The 19,888-nt window shown below is 41.2% G+C and overlaps 1 protein-coding gene across 2 annotated transcripts in view; it reads left to right on the top strand.

Moving 5' to 3' along the window:
* The window catches only part of LOC138764138 (monoacylglycerol lipase abhd6-A-like), an 87,381-nt gene that overhangs the window by 52,279 nt on the left and 15,214 nt on the right, over nt 1-19,888 (top strand). For both annotated transcript variants that reach the window (XM_069939596.1, XM_069939595.1), the window contains exons 5-6: nt 8,846-8,978; nt 18,596-18,753. In XM_069939596.1, the coding sequence (XP_069795697.1) occupies nt 8,846-8,978; nt 18,596-18,753 (291 nt within the window). The remainder of the gene's footprint in view (nt 1-8,845; nt 8,979-18,595; nt 18,754-19,888) is intronic.

Raw genomic sequence — 19,888 nt, 5'->3', positions numbered from 1 at the left:
TCAGGCCCTTGTCAGGTTTCGTATTGGCACAGTGTCCTCGTGGCCATCTGGGTACCTCACAAATGCATACTGGGGATTAGAATGTATGAGGTGCACCACTTCAACCAGTGGGTCCATCTCATGGCCCCTGATGTGCTTCCGAAGTAGAACCGGCCCTGGGGTTGCCAACCAGGGAGGGATGGATGAACCATTCACCGATCTCCTAGGGAAAGCAAAGAGGTGTTCATGCGGGATGGTGTTAGTAGTGGTGCATAGCAATGACCGGATGGCATGGAGAGCCTCGAGCAGAACGTCCTGCCAGCGGGACACTGGCATATTTTTGGACCTGAGGGCCAGGAGCACTGCCTTCCAGACGGTGCCATTCTCCCTTTCCACATGGCCATTACCCCTGGGGTTATAACTGGTGGTCCTGCTGGTGGCTATGCCTCTGGCCAAGAAGTATTGTCGCAGCTCCTCACTCATGAACGAGGCCCCCGGTCACTATGAATATAGTCGGGGTACTTGAACAGGGTGAAGATGCTGCGCAGCACCTTAATAACTGCTGTCAAGGTCGTATCCAGACAGGGAATAGCAAAGGGGAACCTGGAGAATTCATCCACCACTGTCAGGAAGTAGGAGTTCCTATTGGAGGTTGGGAGGGGGCCCTTGAAATCGACACTGAGTCGTTCGAAGGGGCATGTGGCCTTGATGAGGTGTGACTTTTCTGGCCGGTAGAACTGCAGCTTATACTCATCGCAGATCTGGCATCGTCTGGTCGTGGACGGGACGTCCTCAACAGAGTACAGGAGGTTCAGAGTCTTAACGAAGTGGTATAGCCTTGTGACTCCAGGATGGAACAGATTATCATGGAGGGTCTGGAGACGGTCAAGATGCACGCTGGTGCACGTCCCTCAGGATAGGGCATCGGGACGGGGGGGTTCATTGAATTACCCGGCCGGGTAAATGGAATAATTTTCCGTCGGCCTCGAATCCCATGTAGATTTGATCGCTCGGACGAGGGGAAGTTGATGGTAAACCGACTTGAGGTCAATGGTCGAAAAAACTCTGTATCGTGCAACCGTATTGACCAAGTCAGCTATCCGTGGTAGCGGGTCTGCGTCTAACTGGGTGATGCGGTTGATGGTTTGACTGTAGTCGATTACCATCCGGGGCTTGCCCACCCCTCTGACCACGAGGACCTGTGCCCTCCAGGGACTGGTGCTAGGGTCAATGATTCCCTCCGCCAGAAGTTGCTGAACCTTAGCCTGGATGAACTGCATATTCTCCGTGCTATAGCGCCTACTCTTGGAGGCGATTGGTTTGTAGTCCGGGGTGAGGTTCGCGAATAGTGATGGAGGAGCCACCTGTAAGGTGGTGAGACCACAGGACAGTGCCGGAGACCGGGTACTTGGCTGGGCGTGGGAGTCTGAGAGCTGGGGGTTGGGACCTCCGAACACCATCATTACACTCCTGAACTGACTCTGAAGGTCAAGGTCCATGAGGATCGGTGCGCAGAGCTGGAGCATAATCAACAGTACAAAGTCATTGTAACATCCCCCCCCCCACCGTCAAAGATGCTACACAATACCCCCAGATACATGTCTGTTGGTCCATCGCTGCCGTCGGCCTGACAAGAAGGGAGAGTCTGTGGACCACATCAGGGTGAACAAAACTTTCTGTACTGCCGCTATCAAAAAGGCAGTTCGTCTTATGCCCATTCACCTCGATCTTCATCATGGAGTTCGAGATCGGATGAGGGTGGGCTTGGTTCAGCGTCACTGATGCCAGGACAGGCATTTCTCCATCGTTGTCGTCGGTGGGGAGGCCCGCCCAAGATGGCGACCTCCATGTTGACCATGCAGCACTTGTTGGAGAAGAAAGAGGAAGTGGAGTTATGGTGGGCAGAAGTGACATCATTGGTGCTGTAGGCTGTGGTGTACAGGTTGGGGGTGGTAGCCGATAAGATGGGACCCCCTCACCATGCACGCGGTCAATACCGAAAGCTCCTCTGGCACACACGCCACGCTGGTCCCTGACTGGGGTTGGGACTGGCAGATCTTTTGGTAATGGGCCTTCTTCCCGCAGCCCGAGCACATGTCTCCTCTCGCAGGGCAGAGGCGTCTTGCGTGCCAAGCCTGCCCGAAGAAGTTGCATCTCAACGATGCTATCGGCGTTATTGCAGCTGCTGTCATGTCAATTAACCCTGATGCTGAGTCCCAGGACGGCAGCCCTCATGGCGGAACGTACATGGGAGGCCCGCTTCTGCCCGCGATCGACACTGCTTGGCGCTGGGCCCAGTCTAGAGTTCTGATCAGGCGGATCGCCCTTTTTAGCGGGAGTTAATCCTCCTCGAGGGGACGTTGTCGAATATAATCTGACCTCAATCCCGGCACATAAGTGTCTCAGACCAGATCTTCCACCCACCGGGTCAACGATATTGTGGCCTTGGGGTTCCCCAGACAGTCTTTCCCCAGTATGACCAAGGATCGGATTAACTCTTCAGCGAACTCACCAGGCTGTTGTTTTTGGGACACCAGCAGGTAACGGGAGTATACCACGTTCACTTTAGGCTTGTACAGTGCCCGTAGCTCAACCATCACCTCGTCATAGGTCGCGCTGGTTTGGGTGGCCAGGTAGGACCTCTGGCTAACTTGTGCCTGTAGGATCTTTAACTTCTTTTCGTCAGAGTCGACCACTTCAGCGGCTACGTTGAGGAAATTATTAAAAGACTTCACCCACTGTTCGAAGAGTACCAATGCACCCAGGACTTGGGGGTCTACCTCTAGCCTTTTGGGGCGCAGCAACTTCTCGATTACCGGAGACGTACAAAATCTTGTATAATAAACTGTTGGGCACTACCAGTTGCCCCAATAATTACGGAGTCAATGACTGAGGGGAAACGATAGATTTTATTGTACAAGAGACTGCTGGCCCGGGTCCAGGCAGGCTAGGGAAAAAGAGGAGAGGGAGAGGGGACTCTACCTTTATGGCCTGAGTCACATGGGAGAGACCAGGGAGGAGTCAAGGACAGGAAGTCACCAGGAGGGCGGGTCAGCAAGTACACACAACCATATCACCACAAGACCTACTCCCCTGAATCTTAAGGCTATGTCCCTGAGTTCTCGTTGCACCTACCAGTAGAAACTTCCCTGCCTTCATAAGTTTATATGTTTCTATAAGGTCCACTCCCATTTTTGAATTCCAGTGAGTCCCAGGTGACAATCTCTCCTCGTATAATAATCTCCTCATCTCTCGAATCAACATTGTGATCCTCCTTCTCCATTGCTTGCAGGGCTGGTGTACCCTTACTCAAGTGAGGAGACCAGTGCTGCAGGATGCAGCCTCGCCAGTATCCTGTGTAGTTGCAGCAGAACCTCCCTGCCCTTAAATTCAACCCCTCTAGCAATGAAGGCCAGTGTTCCATTTGCCTTCTTGATTTCCTGTTGCTCCTGCCAAATCAACCTATTTCAGTTAATGCAAAGCACTCCGAAATCCCAGCACCCAATATAATTTAAATAATCTGATCTACAATTTTTCCTTCCAAAGTGGATCCCTCCTGTTTACCAGCATTGTACTGCATCTGCCAGAACTTCACAGTTTTGTAACATTATTTATGAACATCCCTCTTTTTCTCAGGAATTGTAACTGATACAAGATAGGCACATGATTGCCTGAAAGTTAAGTGAGAATCCATCTTACTTGGATGGATCACCGTCAGTTTTTCTGCTGTCCGAAGTAAATAGGAATGTTAACTTCAAAGAAAAGCCCGGCAACTTAAATCACCAAATGTTCCCCCACTCCTCTACATTTTTTTTCTCTTTCTTCTCTGTGTTGAGTTCTTGATTGCATGGGGTTCCACAAGCACTGAGTTGTCTCGCATGTCAAGTTCGGTGCACCCTCTCATGTGAAGGCAGATTGGGTAATGTAAATTTTCCTTTATGAAATTCACAAATTTCTACCAAAAAAAATTGAGATATGGAGTAAAAATTCACTTTTACAGACTTTATGTTGGGGGTGGGGGTGGTGGGGAGGCACAAACTGTTTACAGAAAACTGATTCACTACTGGCATTTTAACTGTTTCATTACTGGCTATCAATTCACACTGGGGGGCAACTTGAGAAATTTGCTTTGGAAACTGACAAGGGATTCATTTCGAGTTAATTAAGACAGTAAACCTTCTTTCTACAATACAACCAAAATTCTCTTGCTTTTCAACTGCACATCTGTGGAGCATTACTGTGGGGCATTACATCTCCACTTTATAACATGGGATTCGATGGAATAAAAATGTTTGTGTTATGGAAATTCAGCAGAAGGGATGGTTTTTCTAGGATCACAATCCTCCACAACATGGGTAAACATTGTATTCATTATTCAGACATAGTCTTCAAAAATGAATGTTAATGATTTATTTGTTGATGGAAGAACCACATCTGAACGGAGCCCTGTATTCACATACACTGAGTGTCTTCGAGTCAGAGAGTTCAACGCTCTTCAGGATGCAAACAGGCCCTTCAGCCCAACTGTTCATGCTGACCAAGCTGGTCCTATTTGCTGGCATTCAGCCCATATCCCTTCACACCCTTCCTATTCTTGTACCTTACCTAAATGTCTTTTAAATGTTACCTTTGTCCTTGTTCCTCTGGCAACTCATTCAATATACCCACCACCCTCTGTGTGAAGTAGGAACCCCTCAGGCCCCTTTTTAAATCTTTCCCCACTCGTCTTAAATTTATGCTTTCCAGTTTTAGATATCCATACCCTGGAAAAAAGGCTTAGGCTTATCAATGCCAGCAGAAAGGGCCATTGAGAAGTAAGAAGAAGCAAAGTTTATAACTCCTCACTCCTCCAGTGAATAAAAAATTAACAGTAGTTGAATTTGCTTACTCATGGGCTAAGGAATGGGAACTAGTTATGATGGCTGTGTATATTCCTGCAGATGGGTCTCTTACTGGATTACTACGTAAAGTAAAACCCCTGGTATCCAGCACCTACGGGGATTGGTATATACCAGATAAGTGTATTTTCTATTCGCTTGAGACTTAACTCCTTTAATGCTTAACTAATACACCTTCTCCGTGAGTTGTCACCTTGTCTTGGTGGAGAAGCTTTTGTGGTCCTGAGATCCTGAGAGTGATGCCGTCTGGAGCTATGCTCCTGGTAGGATCACCCATGGCAGCTCAATGCCTGTGAAGGTGGATGAAGACTGCAACAAATCCATCATTTCTAATTGTGCTTTTCATGCCATTGGAAGTAGTTGGTTGATTTATAAAGTATCGTGTGATTCTTGAAGTGCCACATTAAGTACACGTTAAACAAATACACATACAGGCGTCTTCGCTCTGTCGGCCATTTTCCAAGATTGGACTCATAAGCCACTTGAGAGCCCATAGGAATGAAGACCATCATCCTGATCTCGAGGAATAGTCACAACAATGAGAAATACACCTGCATTAAGAATAAATAGTTTAAAAGACAGAAGTATTATTCTGTACTTACACTGAACAAACTTCACTTGGATGAATATATAAACCTTAAAGCATTTTACTTATTTTCAGTCACTTTTTTTGACAATATTTAACCATCTCTGCATCTGCAGGTTCCTCTTACCCACCCCATGGAGCTACCCAAAAGATGAACAATAACATTATCGATAATTAACCCCCTCCTCCCCAGCCTCTGATTGGGGTGACTCTTACTAAGCAGGGTGTCCTTGTAAACTTGTATCTCTCAATTTGTTTGTTTTAGATTGGTCACAGCGTTTGAGCTACCGAAAGAAAACAGAGACACACGCGCCAAGAGCACTTCAGTTTGTACAAATCTTTATTACAAAATCTTAAGCTGATATCAAACTACAATATGCAAGCCCTTCCCAATTATACTTATCAATGTCTGGACTGGTCCCAACTGCCGAAGTGAGGCAACGACCGCACACTTGTAGTAGGTTGTCGGGGCGCCGGTAGCAGCTTCTCCACCTTCCCCGACCGGGATGTTGGTTGGACTCTAGAAGTTCTTCTTCTTGCTGACAGATGTTTCCACCCCTCAGAGAGGCTCAAACTTCAGCATCGGGACCACAGCTTATATTAACAAAAATTGCTTACTCAAACACCTATTCCCTGCGCAAAAAAAAAAAATAACCGAGCACGCCTAGGCTTCTATCAAATACCACAACTTTCTAGCTTATCACTTTGAATACAATGGTTTACTTAGCTGCAAGGTCTCGCCTGACAGTCTGCGACCAACAATCCCATCAATCTCAAAAGTCAGCAACTGGCTAACAAGCAAGAAGATTAAACGTTCTTGGTACCAGATGTCTTTTTGTCAGATAACTGCATCTCTGGGCCCCATGGTGGAATTTAGCTTATGCCTGCTGATTCCTACATTATTCTCAAAGTAGGTTACTGATACTCAGCTTTGCATAAGCAAAAGCAGGGTCTAAATCCTCCATTACACAGGGATAAAGATACATTTTAAAAGTGTCACTCCAACGCCGAGCGGCATCAACCAGCTCCTGGATGACACCTTTGCTGTTTCACACAATTTTGTCCAAACAGCTGTTACAAGCAAAGCCCGACCAAGGGCCTCCACTGGCTGAATATTCGCTCCCATCTTCACCAAAGGTACAATTTTAAATGCGTAGTTTTTAACCTTTTTTTGGCCGATTGCTTGAGGCTGCTAGTTGCTTGAATTTTGGAGACCAGGGGCTTGACTGTGTTGAAGTTTCCCGCAAAAAAAAATAAAAAAAAGGGAGGACCTCGGTGCTGATGTGATTCCATCACAATTAAGTTTCCTCCTTTCAAAAGTATTGTGCAATGGACTCAGATGACTTTAAACAATCTGAGCATAGAGCCCTTCTAATCTGGACAGTTTATGATATAAATCTAAGAACTATTGGAAGGCAGGGTGGCATTTTCCCTTGATGTCTTTGGAGAATTAGAAACTGCTGGTGTTTAAATAAAATGGCTGAAAATGAATTAGATATAAAAGTCATATGGTGAGATTATGTCTTCTGGAATCTCTTGAGAGTAGTTGCTTCCTTGGTTTTATATCAAGAGTATCTTCTTTACTCATTTGCAGATGTTTATTTTATATTTCTGAGTCTGCTCAAACTTTCACCAGTTATTTAATATTACAGCAATAGCCACAATATTGGTAATACTTCTCATCAATAGCTTAATGATTTCTTTGGCTTGGCTTCGCGGACGAAGATTTATGGAGGGGGTAAATGTCCACGTCAGCTGCAGGCTCGTTTGTGGCTGACAAGTCCGATGCGGGATAGGCAGACACGGTTGCAGCGGTTGCAGGGAAAAATTGGTTGGTTGGGATTGGATGTTGGGTTTTTCCTCCTTTGCCTTTTGTCAGTGAGGTGGGCTCTGCAGTCTTCTTCAAAGGAGGTTGCTGCCCGCCAAACTGTGAGGCGCCAAGATGCACGGTTTGAGGCGATATCAACCCACTAGCGGTGGTCAATGTGGCAGGCACCAAGAGATTTCTTTAGGCAGTCCTTGTACCTTTTCTTTGGTGCACCTCTGTCACGGTGGCCAGTGGAGAGCTCGCCATATAACACGATCTTGGGAAGGCGATGGTCCTCCATTCTGGAAACGTGACCCACACAGCGCAGCTGGATCTTCAGCAGTGTGGACTCGATGCTGTCGACCTCTGCCATCTCGAGTACTTCGACGTTAGGGATGAAAGCGCTCCAATGAATGTTGAGGATGGAGCGGAGACAACGCTGGTGGAAGCGTTCGAGGAGCCGTAGGTGATGCCGGTAGAGGACCCATGATTCGGAGCCGAACAGGAGTGTGGGTATGACAACGGCTCTGTATACGCTTATCTTTGTGAGGTTTTTCAGTTGGTTGTTTTTCCAGACTCTTTTGTGTAGTCTTCCAAAGGCGCTATTTGCCTTGGCGAGTCTACTGCTGGTGTTTAAATAAAATGGCTGAAAATGAATTAGATATAAAAGTCATATGGTGAGATTATGTCTTCTGGAATCTCTTGAGAGTAGTTACTTCCTTGGTTTTATATCAAGAGTATCTTCTTTATTCATTTGCAGATGTTTATTTTATATTTCTGAGTCTGCTCAAACTTTCACCAGTTATTTAATATTACAGCAATAGCCACAATATTGGTAATATTTCTCATCAATAGCTTAATGATTTAATTAGACAAGAAATGCTCAATATCACAAGATTTTTTATGAATATTCGAAATCACTGAACTTGTGCTCTGTGGTAATTGAGTTTATCTCCATGGCAACTTGGACCTTTAATAGAATAGAATCTATTCTGGAATCTTGAATACATTGAATTGCTGGAGCAAATCAACATTTGTGAAAATCCTCACTTAGCTGAGTTCATTTTGTAATCAATAAATTGAAGTAATATGTTAACATAAGGAAAATTGGCACGATTTAAGGGCCATATACTTGACAATAAAGTATCCCAAATGCTTTAACTGTTTATACATTTGGACGTCATCCTCTTGTGTTAAACGGACTGCTTCTGAAGTAGATTAAATACATAAGCTGCTCTTTCTTTTCAGTTAGACCAAACTATTATCCTTGATTTATGGTTATGTAATGGATTTCCTCAAACCAGTGACATTCTAGGCTTTGAATAAATTTAAAAATGAAATGCACTGAATTGTCATTGAATAATCTTTTGAATTCTGTGCTACAATACACGAGAAAAAGGTTGTGAATTTATTTTATAGAAAGACTTGTTGTTCTGTAATCGCAGGGTCATTATTATCTACTAAAAGCTGTCACTAAGCTGACGGTTTAGTTTCTGAATTTAGAGTCTGAAAGTCTGGACTGGACTCCTTTGAGATGACCTGCAAACCTTGAATATTTGCTTTCTCTCTTTCCAGTTTGTTGAATGCATCGGCTTGAACAGAAAACCCTTCCATCTCATTGGTACATCAATGGGTGGTAATGTTGCTGGTGTTTATGCTGCTCAACACCCAACTGACATCTGCGGCCTAACACTCATCTGTCCTGCAGGTAAATTTTTGCTGCCTCTGGCCATTGGTTTAAGGAAGAATAGACAAACATTTTAAAAATGCAGAAATAAAAGAAGAACATACTGCAAACACTCCACAGGTCAGGCAGCAACATGGATGCATGCCCTTTCAGGAGAACACTGATCCATGATATTCTTTCATTTTCACGATCATTGCTAGATTTTCACTACCATTTTAATACATAATTCTTGTTTCAGAACTTGCAGCAAAAGGCAGCCAATCAGACAAAATTTCCCTTATGCAGCTACTGTGTTAAAACAAGCATTTGGAGCTTGACAATATAGCAATATATTAATTGCATTATAAATAGGAATTGTCTGGAAATACTCAACAGGTTACGCAGCAAGGAGTCACATGGTGGAGTAGAGGCCGGTCGGGAAAACCAGCCCTCTCTAGAAAAATAGGAAAAAAGTTAGGAAAAGACAAAGCACAACAAAAATAAAATGTAAGAAATAGAAGATAAAGTGACAGAGAAGGGAAAGAAGATGGCGTCCAAGAAGGAGAAAGTAAAAACAACCGAAAAAAAAGAAGAAAAGTCACCGGAGAAGAAAGAAGAAGCCCTTACCTGCACGAAGGAACAGGGAGCTGTGGTGGCGAGGAGCGCCCGATCCCCGAGGTTAGTGCCTGCCCTGCAGAGTCGCGACCTCCCAACCGGTGGACTTCAAAAATGGCTCTCGGAGCCAAACAAAAGTGCGCAACTGCGCAATCAAAAGAAAAAAAAGGACACCGACGGGAGGGGGGGCTCAGCAGAGGAGCGGGCAGCCATAGCGTGAACAGCTGAGGGACGCCCGACGCCAGGGTGCTCAGCTGAAGGATGAGGAAGGCGGCAGAGGAGGGAGCGAGGAAACAGATGAGGAAGAAAGACGGAGGGGTGATCGACAAGAGGATCAATGACAGGAGGCCTGACAGACGAGCAGCACAGGAGGGGAGGACCAACAGCAAGAGGCCCAGCAAGATGAGGCCTGTCAAAGAGATATAAACAGCTCATCAGGAAAAATAGAAGAGACACAGACACAAAGAAGAGAAGAAGAAGACACAAACACAGATACAGAAGCAGAAGAAGAGGAAGAAGAAGACCAAGATCTTCACAGAGAAATAGAAAGTAAAACTGATGGACAGAATATAGATAAAGCTTTTTTTGAAGAACAAATGAGATAATTAAAAGAATGGTTGTCATTAGAATTTAGTGCAATTAAAAGGAAAATGAAAAGAGCAGAAGATAAAATGCAAAGTTTAGAGCTGGTCATGACAGAAATAGGGAAAAGAGTAGAGAATGTGGAAGAGCGGGACACGGCTGTAGAAATGGAAGTAAATGACAAGGGAAAAATTGGAAGAAAGTGACAAAAAAATTAAAGAGACATAAGTGTTATCTCAGAAAACTGATATGTTGGAAAATTATAGTAGGCGAAACAGCATAAAAATAGTGGGCCTGAAGGAGGGTGAAGAAGGCACAGACATGAAGGAATTTATAAAAGGATGGATCCCGAAGGTCCTAGGAATGACAGAAATGCAGGAAGAAATGGAAATAGAAAGGGCACACAGAGCACTAACTCTGAAACCACAGACACATCAAAAACCAAGATCCATCTTAGTAAAATTTTTGAGATATACGACAAGAGAAAATATTCTGGAGCGGGCAAGGAATAAAGTTAGAGGAGATAATAAGCCATTGGAATACAAGGGTCAAAAAATATTTTTTTACCCAGACATAAGTTTTGAACTCTATAAGAGGAGGAAGGAGTTTAATACAGCGAAAAAGATTTTATGGAAAAAATGTTATAAATTCATGTTAAGACACCCAGCTGTGCTTAAAATATATATGCCCGGGGAGCAAAACAGACTATTCTTGGATCTGGAGGAAGCACAACAATTTGCAGAACGTTTGCAGGACAGAAGAAGAGATGTAACAAGAATGAAGAATGGCGATAAAGTATATATAAAGATGTAAAAACAATGTACATGTAAAGAACTAAAGAGGGAAAAGAGAAAGGCAGGAAGGAAGTAAGGGGGAAAAAAGAGAGAGCTTTGTTATATGTGTTTAAAAAAAAAAAAAAGTATTTTCTGGGGAGGGTGCTGGGGGGAATAACCGTCACTGCAAAATCAGTTGACGCTTGCAAGCAAGATCGCAATCCAAATGGAAAGGGGAGTTGTGGTTGCCCGGCAACGAATAAGGGACAACTCAGAGAAGGAGGGGGAGCACTTGGGGTTAAGGTATTATTGGGTGTGGGAACTGTTGGGGTATTTTATGTTTTAAATGTGTTGTCAGACATTGAGTTTAATAAGGGAAAACTAAGATGAAAATGGGGAAAAGGGATGGAGGTGGCGAGGAGGTGGAAAAGAGGTGTAAGCAAGATACAAGATGGCCACGTTGAACTATATGACTATAAACATAAATGGAATACATAACCAAATTAAAAGGAAGAGGCTACTAAATTTATCGAAGGAAAAAATAGATATAGCATTTCTACAGGAAACGCATCTAACTGAAGTGGAACATAACAAATTAAAGGTAGACTGGGTAGGACACGTAGCGGCAGCATCCTATAATTTAAAAGCTAGAGATGTAGCTATATTACTTAACAAAAATGTACCAATCAAAATAGAGGAGGAAATAATAGATCCAGCAGGGAGGTTTGTAATGATAAAGTGTCAGATATACTCAGGATTTTGGAATTTGCTCAATATATATGCGCCTAACAAGAAGGATCAAAAGTTTATGCAGGATTTTTTTTGAAAATTGAAGACACACAAGGAAATATATTCATAGGAGGGGATTTTAACCTTAATTTGGATCCAATGTTGGATAAAACTGGATAAAAGACAAGCAAAAAGAATAAAGTAGCCAAATTTATGGTTAAATCAATGCATGAAATGAAACTTATGGATATATGGAGGAGGCAACACCCAAGAGAGAAGGAATATTCATATTATTCGAGTAGGCACAAAACATACTTAAGGATGAATATGTTTTTGTGGTTGGCCCATATTCAAGGCAGTGTTAGGAAAACTGAGTATAAAGCTAGACTACTATTAGATCATTCATCCCTGTTATTAACAATAGAACTGGAGGACATCCCACCAAGAACATATAGATGGAGGTTAAACTCCATGCTACTTAAAAGACAGGAATTTAGGGAGTTTATTGAACGCCAAATTAAAACATATTTTGAAATAAACACAGAATCAGTGAAAGACAAATTTATATTATGGGACGCAATGAAAGCCTTCATTAGAGGGCAGATAATAAGTTATGTAAATAAGATGAAAAAGGATTACAATCGGGAAATAGAGCAGTTGGAAAGGGAGATAGTAAGTACAGAAAAGGAACTAATAAAAAGAGATGATATAACAAAAAGGAGAGAATTGGCAGACAAAAAAATAAAATATGAAACATTACAAACATATAAGGTGGAGAAGAACATAATGAAAACAAAGCAAAAGTATTATGAACTGGGAGAAAAAAACACATAAAATATTAGCCTGCAACTTAAAACCGAACAAGCTAAAAGAACTGTATTGGCATCAAGCAAAAAGGACAAACAAATTACATATAATCCAACAGAGATTAATTAAGACTTTAAGGAATTTTATGAACAATTATATCAAACTGAGAACAAGGGGAAAGATGTTAAAATAGAGGAATTTTTAGCTAAAATTGAACTGCCAAAATTGCAAGAAGAGGAACAAAACAAACTAATAAAACCATTTGAAATAGAGGAAGTACAGGATATATTAAAAAAGCTGCCGAACAATAAAACATCAGTAGAGGATGTATTTCCAATAGAATTTTATAAAATATTTAAAGAGTTATTAATTCCTCCTCTCCTGGAAGTAATGAACCAGGTAGAAGAAACACAAAACTTGCCAGATTCATGTAAAACAGCAATAATTATAGTAATACCAAAGACGGGAAGGATCCACTAACACCAGCATCATATAGACCAATATCTCCACTTAATTCAGATTATAAGATAATAGCTAAATTATCAGCATACAGATTGGCCGATTGTGTACCAAAAATAGTAAAACAAGATCAAACTGGTTTTATTAAGAAAAGAGGAACAGCAGATAAACTTCATGCTTCAAGGAAATAAGAAACCAACAGTGGCTGTTGCTTTAGATGCAGAAAAAGCATTTGACAGAGTAGAGTGGAACTACTTATTTAAAGTATTACAGAAGTTCAATCTACCAGAAAAAATATATAAATTGGATTAAAGCATTGTATAATGGACTGTTGGCGAAGGTAGCAGTAAATGGATATGTATCAAATCAATTTAAATTAAGTAGGTCAACTCGACAGGGATGTCCATTATCCCCCTCATTGTTCGCCTTAGCAATAGAACCTTTGGCAGAACTGATAAGAATATAAAATAAAAGGGATAAAAATAAAGGAGCAGGAGTATAAAATCAGCTTATTTGCAGATGACATCATAGTATACTTAACAGAACCAGAGATATCAATAAAAGAATTACATAAGAAATTGAAGGAACATGGAGAAATAGCGGGGTACAAGATCAACACAAATAAAAGTGAAGTGATGCCAATGAGTAGCGCAGATTATACAGAATTTAAAAAAGAATCACCATTTAAATGACAAGTACAAGCAATCCGATACCTAGTGTGGTGCACTGTTAGCCAGAATCAGACAAACAAAGATAAAGACTGTACAACAGGCTTTAATCCACAAAGACTTCCACAGGGCCAGGCTGGCTGTGGCTGCAGCAACTCTGAGTGAGGCCTCGGGAGGCCGGCGCAGACTTATATCCCGGCGGATGATTGACACCTGACTGGGTGGGGCTTGATCCATTCAGGCCGACTGATTGACAGCCGGCCAGGTATTGTCCTGTCCCCTTACACTCCTGCAGGTACAAAGGTTGCCCCCTATCAGGTTAGATAATAACTTAAGCCATTTTTACAAACTAAATTATTAGCCACTAATAAAGAAATTGCAGGAAGACTTAGAACATTGGAAAGAATTACCACTAACATTGATAGGGAGGGTAAACTGCATTAAAATGAACATGTTCCCAAGGATACAATACTTATTTCAAACATTACCAATTCCCTTAACAGAATTTTTTTTAAATGAACTAAACAGAATAATAAGGAAATTCTTGTGGAAAGGGAGGAAACCGAGGGTAGCATTAGATAAATTAACAGAGAGGTATAACCAAGGTGGTTTGCAGTTACTAAACTTTAGAAATATTATAGAGCCACACAATTAAGGTATTTATCAAATTTTTACCAGACAAGGGAAAATCAGACTGGACTAAGATAGAACTAGTTAAAATAGGGGAGAAGGTACCGGAACATATACTTTATAAGTGGGATGAAAAGTTGGTACAATATAAAAGCTCACCAGTATTGCATCATTTACTTAATACATGGAAGAAGATCCACTTAGAAAGGAAAAAAAACGAATGATCAAATACCAAATTACTATTGATTCAAAATCTGCTAATCCCTTTTACAATAGACAACCTTTCCTTTACAGAATGGGAGAGAAAAGGAATCAAAAGAATAGAAAATTGTTTTTTGGGAAATAATTTATTAACATTTGAACAGTTGAAGTACAAATATGGAATAACTCATGGTACAATGTTTGCATAACATCGATTGAAAGTTTATTTAAAGGATAAATTGGGAAACAGCTTGAGATTACCTGAAGGAAGCAGCTTTGAATATGTGATGACAGACACAATGATAATTAAAACATTTAAAATGAACATGTACATTAAGCTGCAAGATAAGAAAAATGATGAAATAAACTATAACCCTAAACAGAAGTGGGGAAAGGTTTTAAACATAAAGATAAAAAATGAAACATGGGAAAAGTTATGTTCTGGATCTATGAAGAATACAATAAACACAAGGTTACGCATGAGACAGTATAAATGGTTACACAGGGTATATATTACTCCGCAAAAATTAAAAGAATGGGATTCAACATTATCAGATAGATGTCTTCGCTGTAAGAAGGAAATGGGAACAACATTACATGCAATTTAGGCATGTACATAAGTGAATACGTTTTGGGAAGAACTAAATCAGATATTAAATAAAATCACAAAAAAATAACATACCAAAAAATCCAGAGATATTTCTTTTAAGTAACATAAGAAGTAAAGATTTAGGCCTCAAATTGGATAAAGCGCAAAAAAGATTGATTATGATAGCTCTATCAGTAGGAAAAAAATGTATAATGTCAACTTAGAAAATAGAAGAGAACATGAGAATACAGCAATGGTACATGGAAATGAATAAATGTATTCCATTGGAAAAAATAACATAAACTTTAAAAAATAAGTCACATTGTTTGAACAAATTTGGGAACCATACATGGAACATAGCAGAGAGAACTTGCCTCGGACCTCTATCCCCTAAAATGATAAGAAGACAAAACGACTAGATTCAGTGTGTAACAAATATAGATGACACATTTTTCTTGTTTATTTTCCTTTGTGTGAAGATATTGTTTTATGGTTTTATTGTATTGTGTATGTTGAATATTTATGGGTTTTGGAGGGGGGTGGGAAGAGGGGAGGGAGGGAAAGGGGGAAAAAAGGGAGAAAATGCCACTGTGTAAATTTAATGAGAAACGTTTGTACATATTTTGGTTGATATGGTTCACAGTGTGAAAAATAAAAAATTATCTAAAAAAAAAACCAGGTTACACATCATCTGTTTTTTAAAAAAAAAGAGACTTGGAGGTAACCCTCCAAGCCATCAGAAATGGTGACTCGATGAAGGTCTGGAGATGTTGGAGAACTGAAGCAATACACAAAAGTGGTGGATGAACTCGGCAGGTCTCGTATGGTACCTGAAGAAGCGCAGAGTGCAAAAATGTTGACTGTCTCTTGCTCTCCACAGATAGAGCATGACCTACTGAGTCATTCAGTACTTTTGAGTACTGCTCTGGTGGTGTCTATCTGAATTTATAATGAGAGCATGCCGCAGAGTAAGATGATATTGGATTTAATCTTGAATAGGAATATAGAACAGAACAATACAATTAAGATTTTCTTTGGGAATGACAGTGCAGTAATAATGAATTTTGCTTCCTCCAATAACTAGACCTTTTTGGTAGGAGATAATGCAGGAAAATAAACAATTTGCACACAATGTCACATGAAATCACTTGAGATCATTGTTGTAGAATTTGATGGAGATTAACTAATAATTCCTGGGATGACTAGAGAATTTTAAAACAGTGTCAAAAGAGATGCCAAAAATTAAGAGAAAAAAATGGTTGGTAGAAATCTATAAGGAGCAATGATTCACAACATGGGCATCCTTATGTTTGCACTGTTGCTGTAATAATTGTGTCGTAAGGTTTGAGCTGTTTAGAATGAGAATCTTGATAGACGAAACCAACATGCACAATTGTTCTGATCATAGCAACTTTAAAAAAAAAAAGATTTATGAGCTGTGTGCATAGTTGGCAAGGCAAGTGTTCAAGACACATCTTCAATTTCCCTTGAACTGGCCATTTCAGAAGTTTGGAGTCTTACTAATGGTCTGGAATCTCATGAGTACGGAAGGACTCTATAAGGAATGTTGTTGCCATTTGCAGTGACTATTGCTGATACTAACTTATTTATTTAATAAATTGTATTCAAATTCCTCAGCAGCTGAGCCTTTGAATTGGTGTTTCTGCCGACAGTAAGTCCAGTGCCACCCTGTTTCAAACAGGCGTCAATCGTAGAGTGCGTAACCTGTCTTAATGACTATTGACCTGAAGTGTTTTGCAAGGCTGGCGATGAAGCATATCAATCCCTGTCTGAGCGGTGACATGGATATGTTCCAGTTCACCTATTGAAGTAACAGGTCTATGGCGGATGCCATCTCACTGGCTCTACACAAAGCCCTGGAACACCTGGACAGAAAAGATACATACATCAAGATGCTCTTTATTAACTAAAGTTTGGCATTTAACACCATCATTCCCTCAAAACGGATCAGCAAACTCCACGACCTGTGGGTTAACACCTCACTGTGTAATTGGATCATGGATTTCCTCACCTCCCCACCATAATCAGTGAAGATTAGTAAGAATTTCTCTTCCACCATCTCCATCAGTACCAGAACACCACAGGGCTGCATTCTTAGCCCCCTATCCTACTCACTTTACACCTACGACTCTGTAGCTTGGTACGACAAGAACACCATCTACAAATTTTCCGACTATACCACAGTAGTGGGTTGTTTAAAGGAAGGGGAAAAGTCACCATTCAGGATGGAGATTGAATGGTGCACCAACAACAGCCTTGTACTCAATGTCACCAAAACTAAGGACATGACTGTTGACTTCTAGAAAGGAAACCCAGAGGTGTAAAATCCAGTGATCATTGGGGGATTAGAGATGGAGAGGGTGAGTAAAATTAACTTTTTGAGGGTCACTATCTCAGAGGATCTTTCCTGGACCCAACACACCAGTGGTATCATGAAGAAAGCACGTCAGCACCTCTACTTCCTCAGGAGTCTGTGGAGGTTTGGTATAACACCAGAAACCCTGGCAAATCTCGACAGAGGTGTGGTAGAAAGTGTTTTTGATCAGGTATGGAAACACCTGAGCATAAAACCCTCTAAAAGGTAGTGGACACAGCCCATCACAGGCAAAACCATCCCTACTCTTGAGTACATCTACAGGGAACGATGCTGTCGGAGAGCAGCAGCAATCATCAAAGACCCACAACACCCAGTTCTTGCTCTGTTCTTGTTGCTGTCATCAGGAAAGAGGTATAGGTGCCACAAGACTCGCACTATCAGGAACAGCTGCTACCCCTCCACCATCAGACTCCTCAATGACAAACTCAATCAGGGACTCCTTATTGATTTTCTTCTTGTTTTCTCTGCATTGCACAGTCAGTTTGTTTACATTCATCATCTGATTACAGTTCTTTGTTTAGATGTTTATGCTTTGTACAGTTTGTTTTGCGCTACAGAATGGTAATTCTGCCGCACTCACAGGAAAAAAAGAACCTTGGGTTTGCAAGTGCTGAAGTATTATGTGCTCTGACAATAAATCTGAATCATTACACTGGAATAATCAGCTGAATTGCAGACTTTAGGACTATGTGACTGAAGTTATTCTTCTAAGCACATCATATTGCAAAAGTGTTTTAATTTAAACTGCAGGGGAAATTGGTGGAGTAATCTGCAGCGTATCTAAAATCAGGCAACTGTGTCACCAAGCGTTTTGTAGAAATTATTTGTTTCTGTGCTGCATTTTGTAGCAGATGTGTTTGGTGGATGGCAAAAGTATGAAAATAATTTTTTTAAATTGTAAAGATTGTAACAAAACATCATAGTGTTAACTGTAGTTTTATTGTTTCAAATTTGATACAATATCTTTCATTTAATGGTTTGTATAGTTCACAGAAATTAAATTATTAGAATTCATTTCATCTGTTTTTTCTTCTAGTTTACAACGCAGCTGATCATGAACTATCAAAGTGTCCAGAATGGGCATAAAAACCAATGATGTCCTCTCTTGTGAAACCACATTGGCATTGCATTAACCAATAACCATGACAGAATGATTGATATGGAGCTGTTTAATTTTAATGTGGTGAAATCTTCCCCTGTGACCCTAGGTCTGCGGTATCCCAGAGAAAGTACATTTGTGAAAGAGTTAAAGTCACTGGAACAAGAAGGAGACGTTAGCAAAGTCCCACTAATCCCGTCTACCCCTGATGAAATGGAGGAGATGCTGAAGCTTTGTTCATATGTCCGTTTCAAAGTACCTCAGCAGGTATGTGCTATCAATTCACATGCAAACATTTGTAGTGGAAGTGGGTAACATGTTTCAAATACAAGATGTCCACGGCTTCTGTGTTTCAGTATCATAATAATGAAAAATCTCAGTGTAAGAGATCTATTATTGCACTTTAGTTTCCTGTTAATTGTGTCTGCAGAAATGCAATCAGCTTATAGCAACTATATGGTTTACCTACCAACTTCTAACACTGACACTAGTAATCAATATCCAGTCCATTCCTCAATATCAACTGAGGACCACACCACTCCAGCATTCAGCTGTGCACAATTAAAATATTTACCTGTACAACCTTTTTTTGTTGTACTCACCTTGGTTACAGCCCTCGTCCTCTAATATTAATAAGCATACATGATATGATCCCCCAAAATAATATGCTGCTTTCATCCCAGTCGTCTGCCTAGGCAGCTACAACCACACTTGTCCTTTTAATGCTTTTATTCCCCCCCCCACCCCCATTTATTAATCAGCGGACCAACAGTTTACCTGTCAGAAAGCAGGAAGAATGGACTCACCTGATTCTTTCTCTCAAGAGCCTCTATATTGTGCTGTCATCAATTATGATGGGGCATATTGCAGAAGGATATAGGTGCTGAGAATCACTCTGACCCATCAGCCATGCCAAATAGCTCTACATGGGCCTCTAGGCATAGAGCTGTGCTGTAATCAACAATTTTTTAAAGGAAAATATGGAGGTGTGGCAGGAATAAGACTTGAACATGAAAAATATTTTCATTAGTAACGTTTCAGTACCTTTACTGAGTCCCCATAGACCTGAAGCTAAACCGGATCAGCCACATAAATACTGTGACTTGGAGAACAGGTCAGACGTTGAATGGCCTGTGGCGAGTGACCCTTGTTTCAAAGCCCATTTCACTTTGTATGAGGAACGAGGTAGAAGTTTGGAGGAACACTCTCCGCTTTTTCAGATAAGCACATCTTTCACAACCTTCTTAAGAAGCTGACACTAACCAGTTAAAAGATTAGAAATGGTGGGGGGAGGGGTGTCACTCAGGACAGAGCTTCTCCCAAATTAGACTGTGTAATATTCATTTCTCACCTACGAATGCTGCCCTCCATTGGCTGCTGTTTAAACATCTTTGTTTTTATA

The sequence above is a fragment of the Narcine bancroftii genome, chromosome 5 (genome assembly GCF_036971445.1).
Source record: "Narcine bancroftii isolate sNarBan1 chromosome 5, sNarBan1.hap1, whole genome shotgun sequence".
NCBI lineage: Eukaryota > Metazoa > Chordata > Chondrichthyes > Torpediniformes > Narcinidae > Narcine > Narcine bancroftii.
This window is presented reverse-complemented; position numbering and strand designations above follow the sequence as displayed.